General features: G+C 45.8%; 1 protein-coding gene across 7 annotated transcripts in view; it reads left to right on the forward strand.

Moving 5' to 3' along the window:
- The window catches only part of LOC111956822 (nuclear receptor coactivator 2), a 79499-nt gene that overhangs the window by 52149 nt on the left and 9642 nt on the right, over positions 1 to 17708 (forward strand). For all 7 annotated transcript variants that reach the window (XM_070436772.1, XM_023977471.2, XM_023977476.2 and 4 more), the window contains 13 exons: positions 688 to 798; positions 2929 to 3101; positions 5372 to 5475; positions 8857 to 9034; positions 9363 to 9560; positions 10389 to 10490; positions 10753 to 10893; positions 11053 to 11200; positions 12138 to 13446; positions 15016 to 15226; positions 15544 to 15747; positions 15914 to 16096; positions 16251 to 16365. In XM_070436772.1, the coding sequence (XP_070292873.1) occupies positions 707 to 798; positions 2929 to 3101; positions 5372 to 5475; positions 8857 to 9034; positions 9363 to 9560; positions 10389 to 10490; positions 10753 to 10893; positions 11053 to 11200; positions 12138 to 13446; positions 15016 to 15226; positions 15544 to 15747; positions 15914 to 16096; positions 16251 to 16365 (3158 nt within the window). In that variant the 5' untranslated portion in view covers positions 688 to 706. The remainder of the gene's footprint in view (positions 1 to 687; positions 799 to 2928; positions 3102 to 5371; positions 5476 to 8856; positions 9035 to 9362; positions 9561 to 10388; positions 10491 to 10752; positions 10894 to 11052; positions 11201 to 12137; positions 13447 to 15015; positions 15227 to 15543; positions 15748 to 15913; positions 16097 to 16250; positions 16366 to 17708) is intronic.

A 17708-nucleotide genomic window follows, 5' to 3' on the forward strand; every position in this document is an offset into this window, starting at 1 on the left:
TTGTCCATCAAGGAAAACGCTATGTCTGGTGCAAACCCAACACCTCTCAACCCTGAGAACACCATCCCCACAGTGAAGCATGGTGGTGGCAGCATAATGCTCTGGGGATGTTTTTCATCGGCAGGGACTGGGAAACTGGTCAGAATTGAAGGATTGATGGATGGTGCTAAATACATGGAAATCCTTGAGGGAATCTTGTTTGTCTTCCAGAGATTTGAGACTGGGACAGAGGTTCACCTTCTAGCAGGACAATGACCCTAAGCATACTGCTAAAGCAACACTCGAGTGGTTTTAAGGGGAAACATTTTAAATGTCTTGGAATTCACCCCCCCAAAAATCAATTTTAATTCMAGGTTGTAAGGCAACAAAATAGGAAAAATGCCAAGGGGGGTGAATACTTTCGTAAGCCACTCTAGGTGAGAGACGGTGAGTCATGATTAGCACCCATCTCAGTCTCTCTCGTTGGTAAAGACTTTCCCTACAATTTCTCATTGTCCTAAACCGCGTCTTGTTTCATACATAATGTACGRCCATCCAATTACTTGCAGGTGCTAGGGTAGAAAATGTACTCCTGAAATAAAGGTAGATACCTGTACACTGTTGAATACTCCAGCGGTTTATTGTGTTTCCATCTGAAGATCTTCGTCAGCCTTGAGCTTTAATGGCGTCTTCTTTCTCTCCCTTTAGTTGGTGATATTTGCTGAAGATGAGTAGTGCGGGGGAGAACACCCCCGACCCTGCTGCCAGGGGAGAGTCCCTGAAGCGAAAAGAATGTGGCCCAGACCTCCTGGGGCCCAGGTAAGATCAGCTGTCATATACACACAATATAAGTATGTGGCCCAAATTGCACCCTTTTCCATCTATAGGCTTTAAGGGCCCTGTTCAAAATAAAGTGCACTTTATAAGGATTGTGGTGCCATTTGCGACACTACCTTACAGTTACAGATTCCTCTCCAATATATGTGTGAACGCACGCACGCGCCTCGACACACACGCACGCGCCTCGACACACGCACGAATCTCGGCGCGCCTCGACGCGCACACGCCTCGACGCACGCACGCGCCTCGACGCACGCACGCACACATCAACATAGTCATATTATCAACCCATGCTAGTTGTTGCATCTTTAGATCTCTACTCTTTCTACGTTTCTAACTGATATTTTCATCTGTCACATGAATCYGCTGATGATGGTGTTTTCCCCACTAATTGCATTATGGAACTAACATTTGCACGTAGCCTACTACCTTGTGCACATTGCTGTGCTTATAATGTAAAGAAATAATAGTTCATCACCATTTTATGCTACACGTTCTGATCTGCCCTACTGGTTATGTGAATTTGGAATCTACAAGCTGACCAATATAATAAGTTAACTTTTCTACTATTGGGGATAGAAGATTGACATAGGCTAGTGATTTTGCTATTTGTTACTCGTCTTGTTGGCTGAGGGTAAGTAAATGTGGGCAGTTCTTTTAACATAGGCGGCGTGGTGGTTTCAAGTTTGGGGAAGATAATTTTCACCTTTTATAATAAAGCATTCTATGCATCCTCACATTTGCAGACCTAATGTGATGATTAGATTGGATAGTCATAATGTAGGCTAATAATAGAACTCAATCAATGTATGCAAAAAGACTGTTTAATGCAGCGTGCAGTGGCTTAGAGTAGGCCTAGGCTATATCAGATAGCCTACATTTTCTTTGCCTGAAATGTATTTATAAAATTCTACTACGCTTTATTATATGACTGCAGCCCAAAAATTACAGGGTAGCCTACTCTGCTGACATTGACAAATAAGTAAAAATGACGTCTGATCCATATAATCAGCCTCCGAAAAGTGGAGACACAAATACAGTATGACGTCCATCTAACCTGGAGGAGGAAATTATTTTATAAAACGTGGCACTGGCCCAATATATAGCCGATGTTCTCCACTTGCCCAATGTATAGCCGATGTTCTCCACTGGCCCAATAAGATGGTTACTTTTCACTCAATTAAGAATTTTGGTAACTAGACAGATGATTCTTTTCATTACATTAATAGCCATTTGTATCCCCACTTTTTTATATTGCCATATACCTTGCTGGTTCTCTCTGCTTTTCATTGAAAGTCGCAACTCAACAATCATCTATTTGGTATTTGCCTCACACTCTGCCCAAATTGCTGGCCATTCCGACTAGACTATGAGTTTTTTTTAAGAAGCTAATGATCCTCTGTGGACAAATCATGCTTTCTGGTGCAGTAACCTATTTTGCATGATTTTATTTATTAATTTACAGACCGGGGTAAGCTAATTATGCTATCAKTTTGGCAATTTTTATTCAATTTACTTTAGGGAAAGCTTAGCTTCTCCAAGCCTTATGGATGTGCCACCTATATTCAAATTGCTCATCAGAATTCTGTAAGAATGACACTCGCCTTTGCATCCGAGTTGCATGTTCAGTTAAGATGAATTATCATAAACTAAATGTGATTTCTGTCATTCTGAGAACCGTGAGTGGATGCCTTAATCAGGTTATGCAACCAATGCATATGGGTCTGGTMAATTTCTGAAATGTCCGGTTTATTAAAATGCTGCCGGTCAAATGTCCGGCGCCACATTTTCCTAAAGGAAACCGTGTTACAGATCACTCTCAGATGAACTGCTCTAGAAGGTCATTCAGCACCCTATTCCCTATATAGTGCACTACTTTTGACCAGAGCCTGTCCATTCATACACTGGTCAAGCAATGGCAGAATACAGTGACGTTTTTTGGGGGGTGGGCCGTCGGCTAATCTTAAGTACGTGTATTGGCTATCTATGTTGCTTGCTTAAGCTTTGATAGAAAGACGCCACATGTATTGCTGTGAAAGCGTTTTTCCTAATCCGTGTGCCCTCTGCCCTCCCTGCCTCGTCATCTTACCTGTACCTCTGTCTCCACAGCCCCAAGCGGAGCACGGAAAAGCCGAACCGGGAGCATGAAAACAAATACATTGAAGAACTGGCTGAGTTGATCTTTGCAAACATCAACGACATTGACAACTTCAATGTCAAGCCTGACAAATGTGCAATCTTGAAAGAAACTGTGAAGCAGATTCGTCAAATAAAAGAGCAGGGTAAGGTTTTATTTTCTGCTACTGAGTGACTTGCCCTTCATTGTAGGCACACACATTCCTATATGATACAATGACCTACGTTCTTCATAGCACCATCCTTTACTGTATTTTCTTTGTGTGTGTGTGTGTATTTTAGTTAGCTGAGAGATGCGTTGTGGGTTCCTGATGACTCAGTGAGATGTGTGTCTGTGCTTGGAAGGCGTCTGAGGGAGAGATGTGCTGAAAGGGCAGGATGCCTGTTTGTGTGTGTGCCTACCTACTTTTTTGTGCCTGTCTGTGTAGAAATACAGACTGCTGCCTGGAAGGGCAGACGGCAGCAGATCAGACACACACACACACACACACACACACACACACACACACACACACACACACACAGCGGCAGTGAGTCAGTCAGATGAGATGCTCTTCATGATGAAGAAGACAAAGAAAAAGCAGGCTGTTTGTGATTCACTGACTGGATTATGTAATAATGCGCAATGTGATGCAAGACTCAAAGGGAACTGTTCTGAATTGGTGTGAGCGCCTGTGGCAGAGATAGGGCAAGAGCTCTAGGCTGCATCTCAAACTGAGCCCTTTTGACCGGAACCCTATGTATGGAATCGGGTGCCTTTTTAGGACGCACCCCCTACTGTATAATGTGAAAAAGCTTCCTACTGTTCCAGCTTTTGATAACATGTTGGTATGAGAGTTAGCTTACCGTATTATACAGTGTGTTGTCATTGTCTGCCRTTTGTGCAGCTGCAGTGCATACAGCAGCGTGCAGTGCTGTGACGATTCTCAATATTGATTGATTTGTCATTCTACATAGTAAGATATTGATTTTGAGGGTTTAAGCTAGCGCACAGCTTCCCACCATTATGTCGGTCACACAATTGCACTCAATTCTCTTAGCGGCGTTTGTACAGAATGTATTTATTTGTGGTTGAATGCAGGTTATACTTAATGGCTGTTCTACTGTAAAATATTGGCCAGTTCAGTCTCAAACAGCAGTTAAGGTCTGCGTCCCAAATGGCACCCTATTCCCTATATAGTTAACTTATTTTGACAAGAGCCGTATGGGCCCTGGTCAAAGATGGTGCACTATGTAGGGAATCAGGTGTTATTTGGGCCGAAGCAAGACCAATCCCAGGTACGGTAGCTACAGCCGTACATGTGTTGTGTACCACAGACTGGGAGCCAGTGCTCTATCTCCACTGAGTAGGTGTCTGAAAATGTGCCTTGTGTGTTTAGTGATTGAATGGAGAGTAATGTTGAGCTCTCTCTGCCCAGGCCCACTGCAAGGGGTTCTCCCTCACTCACTCCATCTTTATTACTAGATCCAACATGGATCCTAATTGTTTTTGTTAATTACAACTAAGTTGACAGCAATGTTTTGCTGTATAGGCCCAGTGTGAACAGAGGGTAGATGGTGTACATGATGTACACGCCCATTGGTAGTTGTTGTACTGGCTCAGTTTACAGGGACATGAATGTCAGCTATGTACCCTGATGAGGYAGACGGGACAGACAACAAACAGCTTGACTCTGTAGTGGCACCAACAAACGGAGAGAGGGGGAGAGACTCTGTAGGGGAGGATGACTGGGAGGGGCCTAGTGAGGCATTAAGACCACACCCAATCACTCATTGATGCACACTGGTATTTAAGTCAACCACTGTCAACATTATGCCCAGGTGAATCCACAGTACTATGGGAGACTTTAATGGGAAATTATGTTGCTAAATGCTAATGGTAATCAGTTGGTCCAGACAAAATCATATTAACACAACACCTGTTGTAGTCATTCTCAAGGACCCTCAGAGCACTTCAAATGATTGATGATTTGTTTATCAGATGCAACCACACACACCACCAATTGTAATTGGTCTTATTGTTTTCTTAAAGAAATTCCCCTCCCAGATGTTTTGTTTTCGACAGAATTTTGTCCATTAGATTGACACTGGTTGTGTTGTCTTTTTGTTCCTCCCATCTCAGGATTTTGTTGAGACGATGGTATGTTTAAGTAGTCAGATAAGTCATGTTTTGCAACACAACATTCCCTCTGCACTGGCTATGCTGCTGCTGATGACATGATTACATGTTAAGTTGTGAAACATGTCTAACAACCTTTCTCTCACGCTGTCTCTCTCTCTCTGTCTCTGTCTCTCTCTCTCTCTCTCTCTCGCTGTCTCTCTCTCTCTCTCTCGCTGTCTCTCTCTCGCTGTCTCTCTCTCTCTCTCTCTCTCGCTGTCTCTCTCTCGCTGTCTCTCTCTCTCTCTGCGGGTGCAGAGAAAACAACTACTGCCAATGCAGAGGATGTACAGAAAGCAGACGTCTCGTCAACAGGCCAAAGCGTTATTGACAAAGATGCTCTTGGACCAATGATGCTCGAGGTGGGTGGGAGCAACACACTATTGACAACAATCACAAGTCACATGATTAGCAGGGCTTGTGAAATCAACACTGATTAGATTTTGAACACATTTAAAATATATAGGGGTATACAGTGCATTTGGAAAGTATTCAGACCCCTTCACTCTTTCACATTTTGTTACGTTACAGCCTTATTGAAAAATGTATTACATTAAATTGTGTTCCCTCATTAATCTACACACACTACCMCATAATGACAAAGCAAAGTCCGGGCTCTGGCTGGGCCACTCAAGGACRTTGAGACTTGTCCTGGCTGTGCTTAGGGTCGTTGTCCTGTTGGAAGGTGAACCTTTKCCCCAGTCTGAGAACCTGCTCCAGAGGGCTCAGGACTTCATCAAGGATCTCTCTGTACTTTGCTTTGTTCATCTTTCCCTCGATCCTGGCTAGTCTCCCAGTCCCTGTCACTAAAAAACATCCCCACAGCATGATGCTGCCACCACCATGCCTCACCGTAGGGATGGTGCCAGRTTTCCTCCAGATGTGATGCTTGGCATTCTGGCAAAGTTTAATCTTGGTTTCATCAGACCAGATAATATTGTTTCTCATGGTCTGAGAGTCTATAGGTGCTTTTTTAGCAAACTCCAAGCTGGCTGTCATGTGCCCTTTACTGAGGTGTGGCTTCCGTCTGGCCATTCTACCATAAAGGCCTGTTTGGTGGAGTGCTGCATAGATGGTTGTCCTTCTGGAAGGTTCTCCCATCTCCACAGAGGAACTCTGGAGCTCTGTCAGAGTGACCATCGGGTTCTTGGTTACCTCTCTGACCAAGGCCCTTCTCCCCCGATTGCTCAGTTTGGCTGGGTGGCCAGCTCTAGGAAGAGTCTTRGTGGCTCAAATCCTTTTCCATTTTAGAATGATGGAGGCCACTGTGTTCTTGGGTACTTTTTGCTCTGACATGCACGGTCAACTGTTGGACCTTATATAGACAGGTGTGTGCCTTTCCAAATCTTGTCCAATCAATTGAATTTACCACAGGTGGACTCCAATCAAGTTGTAGAAACATGTCAAGGATGATCAATGGAAACAGGATGCATCTGAGCTCAATTTCGAGTCTCATAGCAAAGGGTCTGAATACTTATGTAAATAAGGTATTTCTGTTTTTATATACATTTGCTAAAAAAWTAACTTTTCGCCTTGTCATTATGTGGTTTTCTTTGTAGATGGACGAGGAAAATGTTTTATTTAATCCATGTTAGATTAAGGCTGTAATGTAACAACATTTTGAAAAAGTGAAGGRGTCTGAATACTTACCGAATGCACTGTATAACTCCCCCTGCGTATGGTTGTAGCCAACTACCCTGCATGTTTATTAATGCACAATAGAACAAAAAGTGAATCCGCACACTGTTATAATGCTCCCAAACTGGGGTTTCTTAAGGTCGAGTTGTTCACCAATGCACTAGCCTGGTTCTTGTTTGACGTCAGAGGGGTCCCTCTATCTATGTGGTGAGAAAGTGGGCATCAGTGAGTGGCTGCCAGTGTTATTCTCCAGATCTGTGTAATCTGTCGTGTCAGTGGGTATTTATACTCCCTCTGGTCCCTAWGTCACTGCATTCGGACACAGGAGACTCTAAATATAACCACTGCGGCCGGTTGTCCGCACTGTTTGAAGTGGTGCAGGCTGGGAGCAGGGACAATTCACAGCCGGTCAGCTGGCGTGGTGGAGGAGAGTACAGTGCTGAGCCAACAGAAAGGCAATGCTTGTGTCCCAAATGGCATCTTATTCCCTTTTATAGGATATTACATTTGACCAGGGGCCATAGGGCTCTGGTCAAAGTAGTGCACTAAATAGGGAATAGGGTGCCATTTAGGAGGATACACACTTTCACTAGCCAGGGGAGGGTTACTCATCAGTCCTGAYGGTAACCAACCACGGGCCATGAAGCAAACTCAGAGAAGCCTCTTTGGAGCTGCCAAGAGAACAGGCGATTTACCCGAAATCGTAGCTTTTAACAGAGTTTCTCTGTCTATTTATGACACACAGAATATCTGCAGTAGCGCCATGGCTGAAGCAAGTTGATAGTGGAAGAGTATTCCTCTTTTTTAATCGTGTTCAGTTTCATGCATAGTTTGTTACCCTGGTTTCCACTAGTTGTCATTATAGTTTAATAGAGTAGTACAGTATACACAACCACACTAATATGACAGTGAATAGTTGCCAGGCAGGAAGGCAATATTACAGCCTTGTGTGTACAGTTTTGAGCTCGGGATGAGGTTAATGGCCTGGCTGTCTCTTGTGTAGATCCACACACTCTGGCTGGGGCTCATAACATGTCGTGATGAGACTTCCTTTTCTCCAAGCTATTTAGCTCACTGGGGATGATGAGGGAATCTGGGTATCTAGACGAAGAATTGCGAAGTTAATTTCATGTTGCGGCGCAATGCTCTCGGTTGAGTCGGTTCACTGTGCAGTAATGCATGGTTATATTCCAACCGTCTCTTATTGCTACAGAGCACTGTCATGTTTTAATGATACGACCCAGGTTACATCCCAAATGGCACCCTATTCCCTATATCATGCACTACTTTTGAGCAGAGTTCTGATGGGCACGGTTCTAAAGTAGTGCACTGTAAAGGGAATAGGGTTCCATTTGGAACAAAGACCCTCTTGTCACATGTTCTTAGCCAGCCCATGTTTTCCCTCATTTTATGTACAACTATTTTCTGCTAAAGTTTAGATCTCGGAGCTCTGAAACTGACTTGGTGTGTTAGCGCGTGCTGCCATAATTGACTATAATTTTGTGTGCCACTTAACTTCTTATGCTCTTTTCTTCATAATGGCTGTATAGTAGAAATAAGAGGTTGGTTGTTGTTGTAAATGGTTTGTTTGCTTCCWTGATGGCTCACCATTTTGTCATTTTCTGTCCTCACTGTAATGACTCTGTAAGAACCTTTTGATGAATGACTCAGTAATAACACTTGACTCGCCTCTTGGCCAATTGGAACCCAGGCCCTGGATCAAGACCATGKCTGCATCCCAAATGGCACCCTATTCCCTATTTAGTGCACTACTGTCCAGGGCCTACAGGTCTCCCATAGGACTCAATAGAAGTGCACTATATAGGGAATAAAGTACCATTTGGGATAAATGGATAACAACCTTGAATATACCGACGGTCACAGATTYTTCTCCTGTCTTGTGTACTCCGTCTGAAGTTTGTCAGTAACTCGGTTATAACCCTCTTCCTTTACTCCCTCTCCAACCTAATGTTATGTAGGTGTGTATATTGCAGGGGTTGGGTAAAAGCAAAAAATAATAATAATTCTGTCTTGTGTGAATCAATAAAGTATTTATTTTCCTTCTAATAACCCTCTGCCTCTACTCCTGTTGTCTTCCTCGCCAGGCCCTGGACGGGTTCTTCTTTGTGGTGAACATGGAGGGGAACATTGTGTTTGTGTCCGAGAACGTGACCCAATACCTGCTGTATAACCAGGAGGAGCTGATGAACACCAGCGTCTACAGCGTCCTGCACGTAGGAGACCACGCGGAGTTCATCAAGAACCTGCTGCCCAAGTCCCTGGGTGAGTTACGCTACAGCTCCTCTATCTCTCCATCCATGTTTAATGTGCTTTCACAACCATCCACAGAGAGAGGAAGGTTGTCAATGGAAGGGAACATCGGTAGCAGTAGTTTTTAAAAAGTGTAAAAGGGATTGCTCACCCAAGTATTAAAGTTTGGGTGAATTATCCCTTTTAAGGAGATTTTCAGTCAGCAGTGAATGAGTCAATCTGAACTGGGCCGGACTCAACAAGGACTGGATAGAAAAGGGCTTTGAGTGACAATGGGGACAGTAAGTTGATTGTTTTGACCTTTGACCCCCTGTGTGTGCCCCCCCCCCCCCCCCCCCAGTGAACAGCAGGGTACCGCGGTCCAGTGAGAACCCCAACAGGAATAGCCACACGTTTAACTGCCGCATGTTGGTCAACCCCCACGGGCCCGAGGAGGGGGGCGTGCAGGAGCCCAAGGACCAGGAGGTGCAGCAGAAATACGAGACCATGCAGTGTTTCGCCGTGTCCGAGCCAAAGTCCATCAAAGAGGAGGGAGAAGGTACATGAATGTTTGTTTAACCCCTGTCTTCCAATAAGAGGTTAATGCTGAACTCTTGGAATGAGGTCTTCTCTCAGTTAATTTCACAAAATCTTCCAACATGGAACATTAATGTTTGTCAGATGTTCCCTGTGCACTTCAATAGAACTTCACTCTTAAACTCTTTATTTTAGGAATGTAAGGTTTTCTAATATTGGAGGTATTTCCAAAGAGCATCTGGGCTTAGGCTTGGACAGAAATCACAAACCTGGGTCACATTCATTAGTGCAAAACGTTTTGCAACCAAAAACAAGCGTTCRTTATTGGCTATTCATGTAGCCCCTTCCCTATTCGGCCTGTTTGTTTACGTTCGTTACTAGTAAATATGACCTTGTGTGGTCGGTTGTCTTCTCCTCTCCTCGGTTCATCTCCATCTCTCCAGTGTCCTGTCCTCCTTTAAGATTCCTGTCATCCGTCAGACACATCCTCAGAGAGGACCCTGGGACGTCTAATTAGTTGCTGCCACTTTCTCCTTTCCCCCAGAGCTCCCAGGGAAATATATTTCTAATGTCTAATTTTAGTATGCTGCCACTTCCCAGATATTCAGTCACATTTTTCTCTTGACATTGAAACCACACCAGAGCTGCAAATTCAATGGAGACGCGTCACTAATGAAAACCTGTTGATGGGGACTGAGGACGGTAGCTAGGAAATTTGAGGCAGGGTGTGAACTGAACATCGACATGTTGTTTCACCCACCACCTCCAACCAAGACGAGGCCATGTCGAACTTGAGCTCCAATGTAAAGCGTTTAATATTTCGTAGTTTTTTTTTCTCCTCCTCGTCTAGATTTCCAGTCTTGTCTGATCTGTGTGGCACGAAGGGTTCCAGTCAAAGAGAGGCCCATGCTCCCGACATATGAGAGCTTTACCACCAGGCAGGATCTCCAAGGTATGGTACAGCTACAGTACAGGACTACTACAGTATTCATATGTATTACTCTCATCACCCCTGATGTGGGTTGGTTCTCAAAAAGAGCTTCATCATTCACGTTGTATGTTTGAAATGTACATTGCTTGCTGTTTTGGCTTTAGGCCGGGTAACTGGAAAGCACTTTCTGACTGATGTAGAAAGTGCTGATGTAAAAAGTACTTTATAAAGTTGTTTGATCGACTGAAGCTAGGCAAACTAACTGTTAGTATTGTAATCGTAGGTAAGATCACATCGCTGGACACCAGTCTGTTGAGAGCCTCCATGAAGCCMGGCTGGGAGGACCTGGTAAGGAGGTGCATCCAGAGATTCCACCTGCAGAACGACGGGGAGATGTCCTTTGCGAAAAAGCATCAGCAAGAAGGTACAATGCATAGAAATCCTAGAATATACCAGAGTATTATTTGTTTTATAAATGATATTCTGAGTTGCAATGTTTCACTGGATCTGGAGGAGTCCTCAAATTGAAAGCATGTGTCAGTAAATCTCTTTCATGTTTCATATTCTCTCTTTCTCTCTCCAGTCCTGAGACAGGGCCATGCGTTCAGCCCTCTGTATCGCTTCTCCCTCTCCGACGGTACCATTGTGTCAGCCCAGACCAAGAGCAAGCTAGTCCGCTCCCCAGCCACCAATGAACCACAGCTCTACATGTCCCTCCACATCCTCCAGAGGTACACCCCCACTCCCCCCCTGAACCCCTCATCTCTCTAGTTCAACCCCCATTCAGAGCCACTGTTTGGACCACAGCAGTCGTAGACATGGATCCTGGCCCGTTCTACTGACTAATTCTATAGGTGCAGCCACTTCATGGAGGCTCAGTTCATCTCTTGCCATAGATAATATGATGTGCCCCACCTCTTAAACAGKCAGGTGCTGTGCCCCAAATGGCTCCCTATTCTTGTATAGGGGCTACTTTTGACGATAGCCAAATGGAATGCACTACAAAGTAGTGCACGATAAAGGGAATAGGGTGCCATTTCGGAAGCAAACCCCAGTGTTTCACCCGTTTTAACGTGCGGTCCCCGGGGCAGAGCTCAACAAGWACGGGAAACAACAGGACTGTTGTTRAGAATGAGTGGATCAACTGCAAACGTAGCTTTTTCTTGGTGTATTCGCKAACTCATAATGTAGCTTCAGTGACGTGCACAGTGAGTCCTTTGTGTTTTTAACTGTGCCTGGAGCTGCTAAAGCTTTTTCGGTGCGTGCCGCATTAGAGCTGTTGTTTATAGACCAGACTGGTGTTTGAGTTTGCTCTGTTGAGTACACAGTGTCTCATAGGACTGAACTTTAGTCATCTCCAACATGATGTTTTATCATCAGTATCCATCATAGAAGAAGTACTGTCTGAATGGGAAAAGTTGACAACGGTTGTCATTCCATTTATGAATGCCATTTTTTTATTCTACTCTAGTTCAGCCGGAATGACGTATATCAGCTTCCTTTAGTATTATTGCGTCCCAAATGGCACCCTATTCCCTTTATAGGGYWYTACTTTTGAACAGGGCTCTGGTCAAAWGTAGTGCACTATAAAGGGAATAYGGTGCCATTTGAGACAGACTATTTTTTTTATGCCTTAAAGCTGTGTCTGTGTGTTTGGCCCTCTTCCAGGGAGCACACGATCTGTGGGATGAACCCGGACATGTCTGGACAGGGACAGGGGATGGGGAAGCAGCCAATGAACCACATGTCCTCGCTGACCCCTCCCAGTGTGGTTGGGCCGTCCTCTGGGCTAGGGGTCCAGGGCCAGGACACAATGGTCAGCAGCAATACCAACATGGCCGCCATGGGGGGCCTGCAGGGTGGACGTTATGGATGCCATGGGACTATGAACCGCACCCCCACTCCTCAGGGTGGCAGCAACTATGCACTCAAGATGGGGATGAACAGCCCGTCGCAGGGAAGCCCCAGTGTGACCTCTCAGGGGGGTCAGGGTGGTGTTGGTACCATGCTATCTCCACGCCACCGCCAGAGCCCCAGTGTGGCAGGTAGCCCCCGGGTTCCTCCCCCAGGACCCTTCTCCCCGACGGGCAGCCTTCACTCTCCGCCAGGGGGGTGTAACAGCACAGGGGTGGGGAACAGCCACGGTGGCTACACTGGTAACAGCTCCCTCAACGCACTTCAGGCCCTCAGCGAATGCCACAGGGTTTCACAGGCGCAGTCCTCAGGGTCACCTGACAGAAAGCCAAGCAACCTGCTGCAGATGTCCCAGAGTCCCCCTGGTAGTGGTGGAGCCAGCAGCAGGAACAACTCCAGGCAGCTGGCCAACCGCAGCAGCACGTCTGAGAGAGAGATGGAGATGTTTGGAGTGTACGGAGAGCAGTCCCAGCCAGACGGGGAGGAGAGGGAGGACGGGGAGCAAAGGGAGTCGAAAGACGGCACCCCCGAGCCCTTTGGAGGAGGAGGGCCGGGAGGAGAGCTGACTGACGCCCAGAACAGGCTCCTCAACAGCAAGGGCCACACCAAGCTCCTGCAGCTGCTCACCAACAAGTCAGAGCACATGGAGCCCTGCTCGCCCCACGKGGGAGGGGACCCCAACTATAAGGACCCTGGGACGGGGCCGGGGGGCCACAACAACCACTCCTCCTCGCTGAAGGAGAAACACAAGATCCTCCACAGACTCCTCCAGAACAGCACGTCCCCGGTGGAGCTGGCCAAGCTGACGGCCGAGGCCACGGGGAAGGACCTGGGTCTRGACCAAGGAGGACCAGACAGCATGGCTTCCAGTGTGGCTGAGATGGCCACCAAGCAAGAGCCCATCAGCCCCAAGAAGAAGGACAACGCACTGCTGCGCTACTTGCTGGACAAAGACGACAACACCATGCAGGAGAAAGGCATCAAGATGGAGCCAGGGACAGAGATGAAGCTGGCCAATGTGAAGATGGAGAAGCATGACCCGGGATACAACATGGCAGATCAGGTCAGTACAGCAGCAATGTGTATGGTCGTGATACACTGGCTACGCCCTATTCCCTCTATTGGCCCTGGTCAAAGGTAGTGCGCTATATAGGGAAAAGGGTGCCTTTTAAGACACAACCACTGATAGTTTGTGAAGTAAGCCATACAATGCAGCCTCCTGGGGCTTGTCCTGGATTTCTTGTACTTTATTACATTGTACCTAGTGAGTGTCTAACTAGAGAATATGTTGCCCTGCCAGACATTTAATATGCTATGAGGATTTGTTTGTTGTTGAGAGATCTCTTAGCCATTGCCAAAGCCAAGTTGATCTCCTTGTGAAATCCAAGGACCAGTCCTGAGAACTAGCTGGCTAGTGAGTGAGGCACACAGGCTGGCTCGGCGTCTGTCTGAATTGACTCTGGCAGACAGTGGGGGTTCTGAAATACAACATATTGCCAGGGGTAGAGGAGGGAGAATCCAGTAGTGTTTAGTGCTGGCTGGCTGGTTGGCACGCATTGGTGGCCTGCTCCTCTGGCTCGTCCTGGTCTAAACATCACCCGGAAGGCATAGGTAACTACAGACAAYTTAGCAGCCAGTGTTTATACTGCCAGTTCTCTGTGCTTCCTGTAGGGTGTCTGTGTGTGTGAAGAGGATGATCAGGTTGTCGTCAGTGTGTTCAGGGGTTACGAGATAGATGCAGCGGGAGCTAGCAGGCACACCGTGGGAAGAGGAAGYAAGCCGTCAGGCTACACGTCTCCCCTACAGGGACTATAGACATTCAGTTCAGAGGAGAATATTGCGCATAAGACCAATCAGATTTTTTTTAAGGGTCATTTTTACAAATGCAATCTGTCAACACAATAGCTTTTAGCATAGCAACAACCTGTTAGCAGTGTTTTCTAGCTCTGGTCCTCCAGTACCTCCAACACATTTTCATTATAGCCCTGGACAAGCACCCCTGATTCAACTTGTCAACTAAACATCAAGCCCTCAATGAGTTGAATGAGGTGTGTTTGTCCGTGACTACAACTAAAATGTGTACTGTTTGAGGTACTGGAGGACCAGGGTTGGGAAACACTGGCCTACAGGGAGGCATCACTGTCTGTGTTAGCCAACAGCCAACTCCCTCTGCAGAGTGGAGCGGAGCGGCCTTACATCATACATGACCTCATTAGTGCAGTCTGCTATTTATATCCTCCCCTCTATTCACCGGCCTGCCTGTATGAAAGGGCCTGCGCAGGAAAGATTCCATTCCCATCTATAGGCCTCCCTCCCTTCACTGAAAAATAGAGCTCATTCTCAGTGATGCATACAGTAAGTAGGTTAGGCTAGCTATGCACAGGCTTTCTTGATTAGAAAAGGGATCTGGAAAAAATTTAAACATCTTTTAATGTGGAGTGTTCAGACAGTTTTTTTCCTGTTCTAGAAAATATATACCATTATGTTCCATAATATCTATATATATTATTTATGTACATAGTGATCAGACACAGTCTCCCACATACCACTATCCTACTCTGCTACCGGAGGCTGTTCTAATGTGTACATATAACTTGTATGTCTTTGTCTGTGTGCATGGATATGCATGCAGTCTAGTGAGCTGGAAGACATATTGGATGATCTGCAGTGTAGCCAGCAGCAGCAGCTCTTCTCAGGCCAGCAGCAGTCCAGACCCGTGTCTCTGCCCACCAACGTAGACAAGCAGTCCATTATCAACGACATCCTGCAGATGACCGAGAACAACAGCAGTCCCACGGGCACCAACACCCAGCAGAAGGCCTTTCCAGGCATGGGCCCAGGACGTGAGTTAACCACACCTCTGCTCTTATCTGTCCCAGGTTACGTCCCAAATGGCACCTTATTCCCTATGGGTCCTGGTCAAGTAGTGCACTCACTGTATAGAGAATAKGGTGCCGTTTGGGAAGTAACCCCAAAAGCCCTTAACCACAGATCTGAGATCAGCTTATCCTCCCCAAATATATCATAAAGAATGTATGACCCTGTGTCAGCGGTTAGTTAGGAGCGACTTCTACCTACTTTGTACYACGTTTGATATGGGAAAAAATGGTTTATAGTTTAGTGAGATGATTGTGTAACTTTTTCTCTCTTGTGCTCCCAGACTTCAATGGTCCCAGGATGGGCCAGCCAGGACGAGTGCMCYCTGTCCGCAGTATGTCCCTGGATCAGTCCAACATGTCTGCCAATGGTTCTCCCCGGCCCTTCCCTCTTCCCAGGAACAGCAGCCCCTACTCTGTCATGCAGCAGCAAGCCATGATGGGAAACCACGGGATGCTGCAGAGCCAGGCTAACATGGGCAAYGCAGGCGAGTTGTCTTGTCTTCTATACCACTTCATGTTATTATTGGATCAGTCTCAAATGGCTCCCTATTCCCTATATAGTGCACTACTTTTGATTAGGGTCCATTTACAGTGTTTAGAAGTGATCCTTGCTCAGCTTACAATCTGTCCTCTCCTGTCTCCCTGTCCTAGGCATGCCCCGGGCTGGCATGCAGCAGGGTTGGGGTCCTCAGGGGCCAATGGGCCAGGCTCTGCAGCAGAGAATGGGGCCTGATGGTCGCATGRTGCCCAACGTCTCTGCTGGAGTCCCCATGAGGCCCAGCAACCAGCAGCCTGGACCCAGACAGATGGTCTCCATGCAGATGACGGGAAATGGTGAGTGCTGCTGCTGCCACCCCTGTTTCTCCACACACACACACCTTGCCCCCGTTTCGCCTAACACATACACACACCTTACCTCTGTATCCATCTAGAGCCCTATGAAGGCCATAATTGAACATTCTTTTCAAAATGTCTGTTGAACAATCAGAGATGGAGATGGCTGGTCCTCCCTACCCAGGGCAGCAGCCACCGCCCAATCAGACTGCCCCGTGGCCTGACCGCATGATGTCTGTAGACCGTGGACTTTATGACAACCATAACAGGTAACTAGCTACACACAGTGCAGACAAGGGTTGAATATTATATGGGTTGGGTTGTTCAACAAGGGTTGAATATTATATGTTCCATCCCGAGAATATATCAATTTTCTCTCGGCTAACCCGGTATTTCCCGMCAAAACCGGAAGTGTCATTCAAAAGCATTATGAAGCATATAAATAGGCCTATGTCTGGATTTGATCTAAAATTCAAACCYGACGCTACCTGAGCCTGATGAGCCGTACATTAAATAAACGTTTGAGCCCTACATTAAAGACATTTAATGAGCCCAAGCCCAAATGATTATGCCATTATTCAATACATATATGATATAGACTACTGCACATTACGCACGACAGAAAAACATAAAAACCCATASACGTAGCTAGCTATATGCTCTCTTGGGTAAATAAATGAAACTAGCTCCATTAGGCTAATCTCGTTGAGTGTGAACTGTATACTGTATAGTATTATATGGACTGGAATTACGCACATCGTTCAAACCATGATAAAGCAGAAGAGAACATGTGATTCTGGTGCAGCACACGCGGCTTACAAAGTTACAAGTATAGGCTAGCGAATTTGATTTTAATATTGAAATATAATGGGGCCTATTTGTATAATTAATTCATTGTCTGACGCATATATACCTTTCATAATATTTCCCCAAATGTTATTAGCCTACCTATTGTTGCTTCATTCCTTCCTCGCTTTCAACAGTTAAATGAAATGTTTAGTTGTCCTCGTCCTTTCTCATTCTCCTGATGCAAAAGGCTTTCACTTCTCTTCACGAAGATTGAATGGTTATGGGTCTGAATAAATAACTGCTATATCCTACCGCTCACRCTTCTATCAAACTAGTTTCAAACAACAGTTCTATTGGCTGCTGTATTTAACATTCAGCAAACAAKGGCTTCCGTCCCTCTTCGAATAGTCTATTGGTAAAAATGTCCAGCAAGCTATTCTAGTCTAGCTTTTCCTGCATGGGACTCCAGCTAAGGAGCGTTATTTTAAGGAAAGAGGCCAGCAGAGCACAGATGCATCCGTATTTGCGCAAGAGACGGAGAAGCTTATTATGCATAACCCATCATTCATTAGCTAAATATGAGGCTAATACTACATTGAATTCATTACCTGAAAGATATAGGCCAGAACATCCATATATAGGCCTATCGATCTTGAACAGGATGATCTATTTTGGATGCAATTCGACTGGCATTGATGGAGAGAGAGAGAGAAAGACGGTGCTCGCGCGTGCACTGATTTTAAAGCAATGCTATTTGAGTGATAGGCTGTTTTAAAACTCTGCAGCTGCAATAAAATATATATAAACTGTCTTTACAATAAAA

This window comes from Salvelinus sp. IW2-2015, linkage group LG32, assembly GCF_002910315.2.
Source record: "Salvelinus sp. IW2-2015 linkage group LG32, ASM291031v2, whole genome shotgun sequence".
NCBI classification, from domain to species: Eukaryota; Metazoa; Chordata; class Actinopteri; order Salmoniformes; family Salmonidae; genus Salvelinus; species Salvelinus sp. IW2-2015.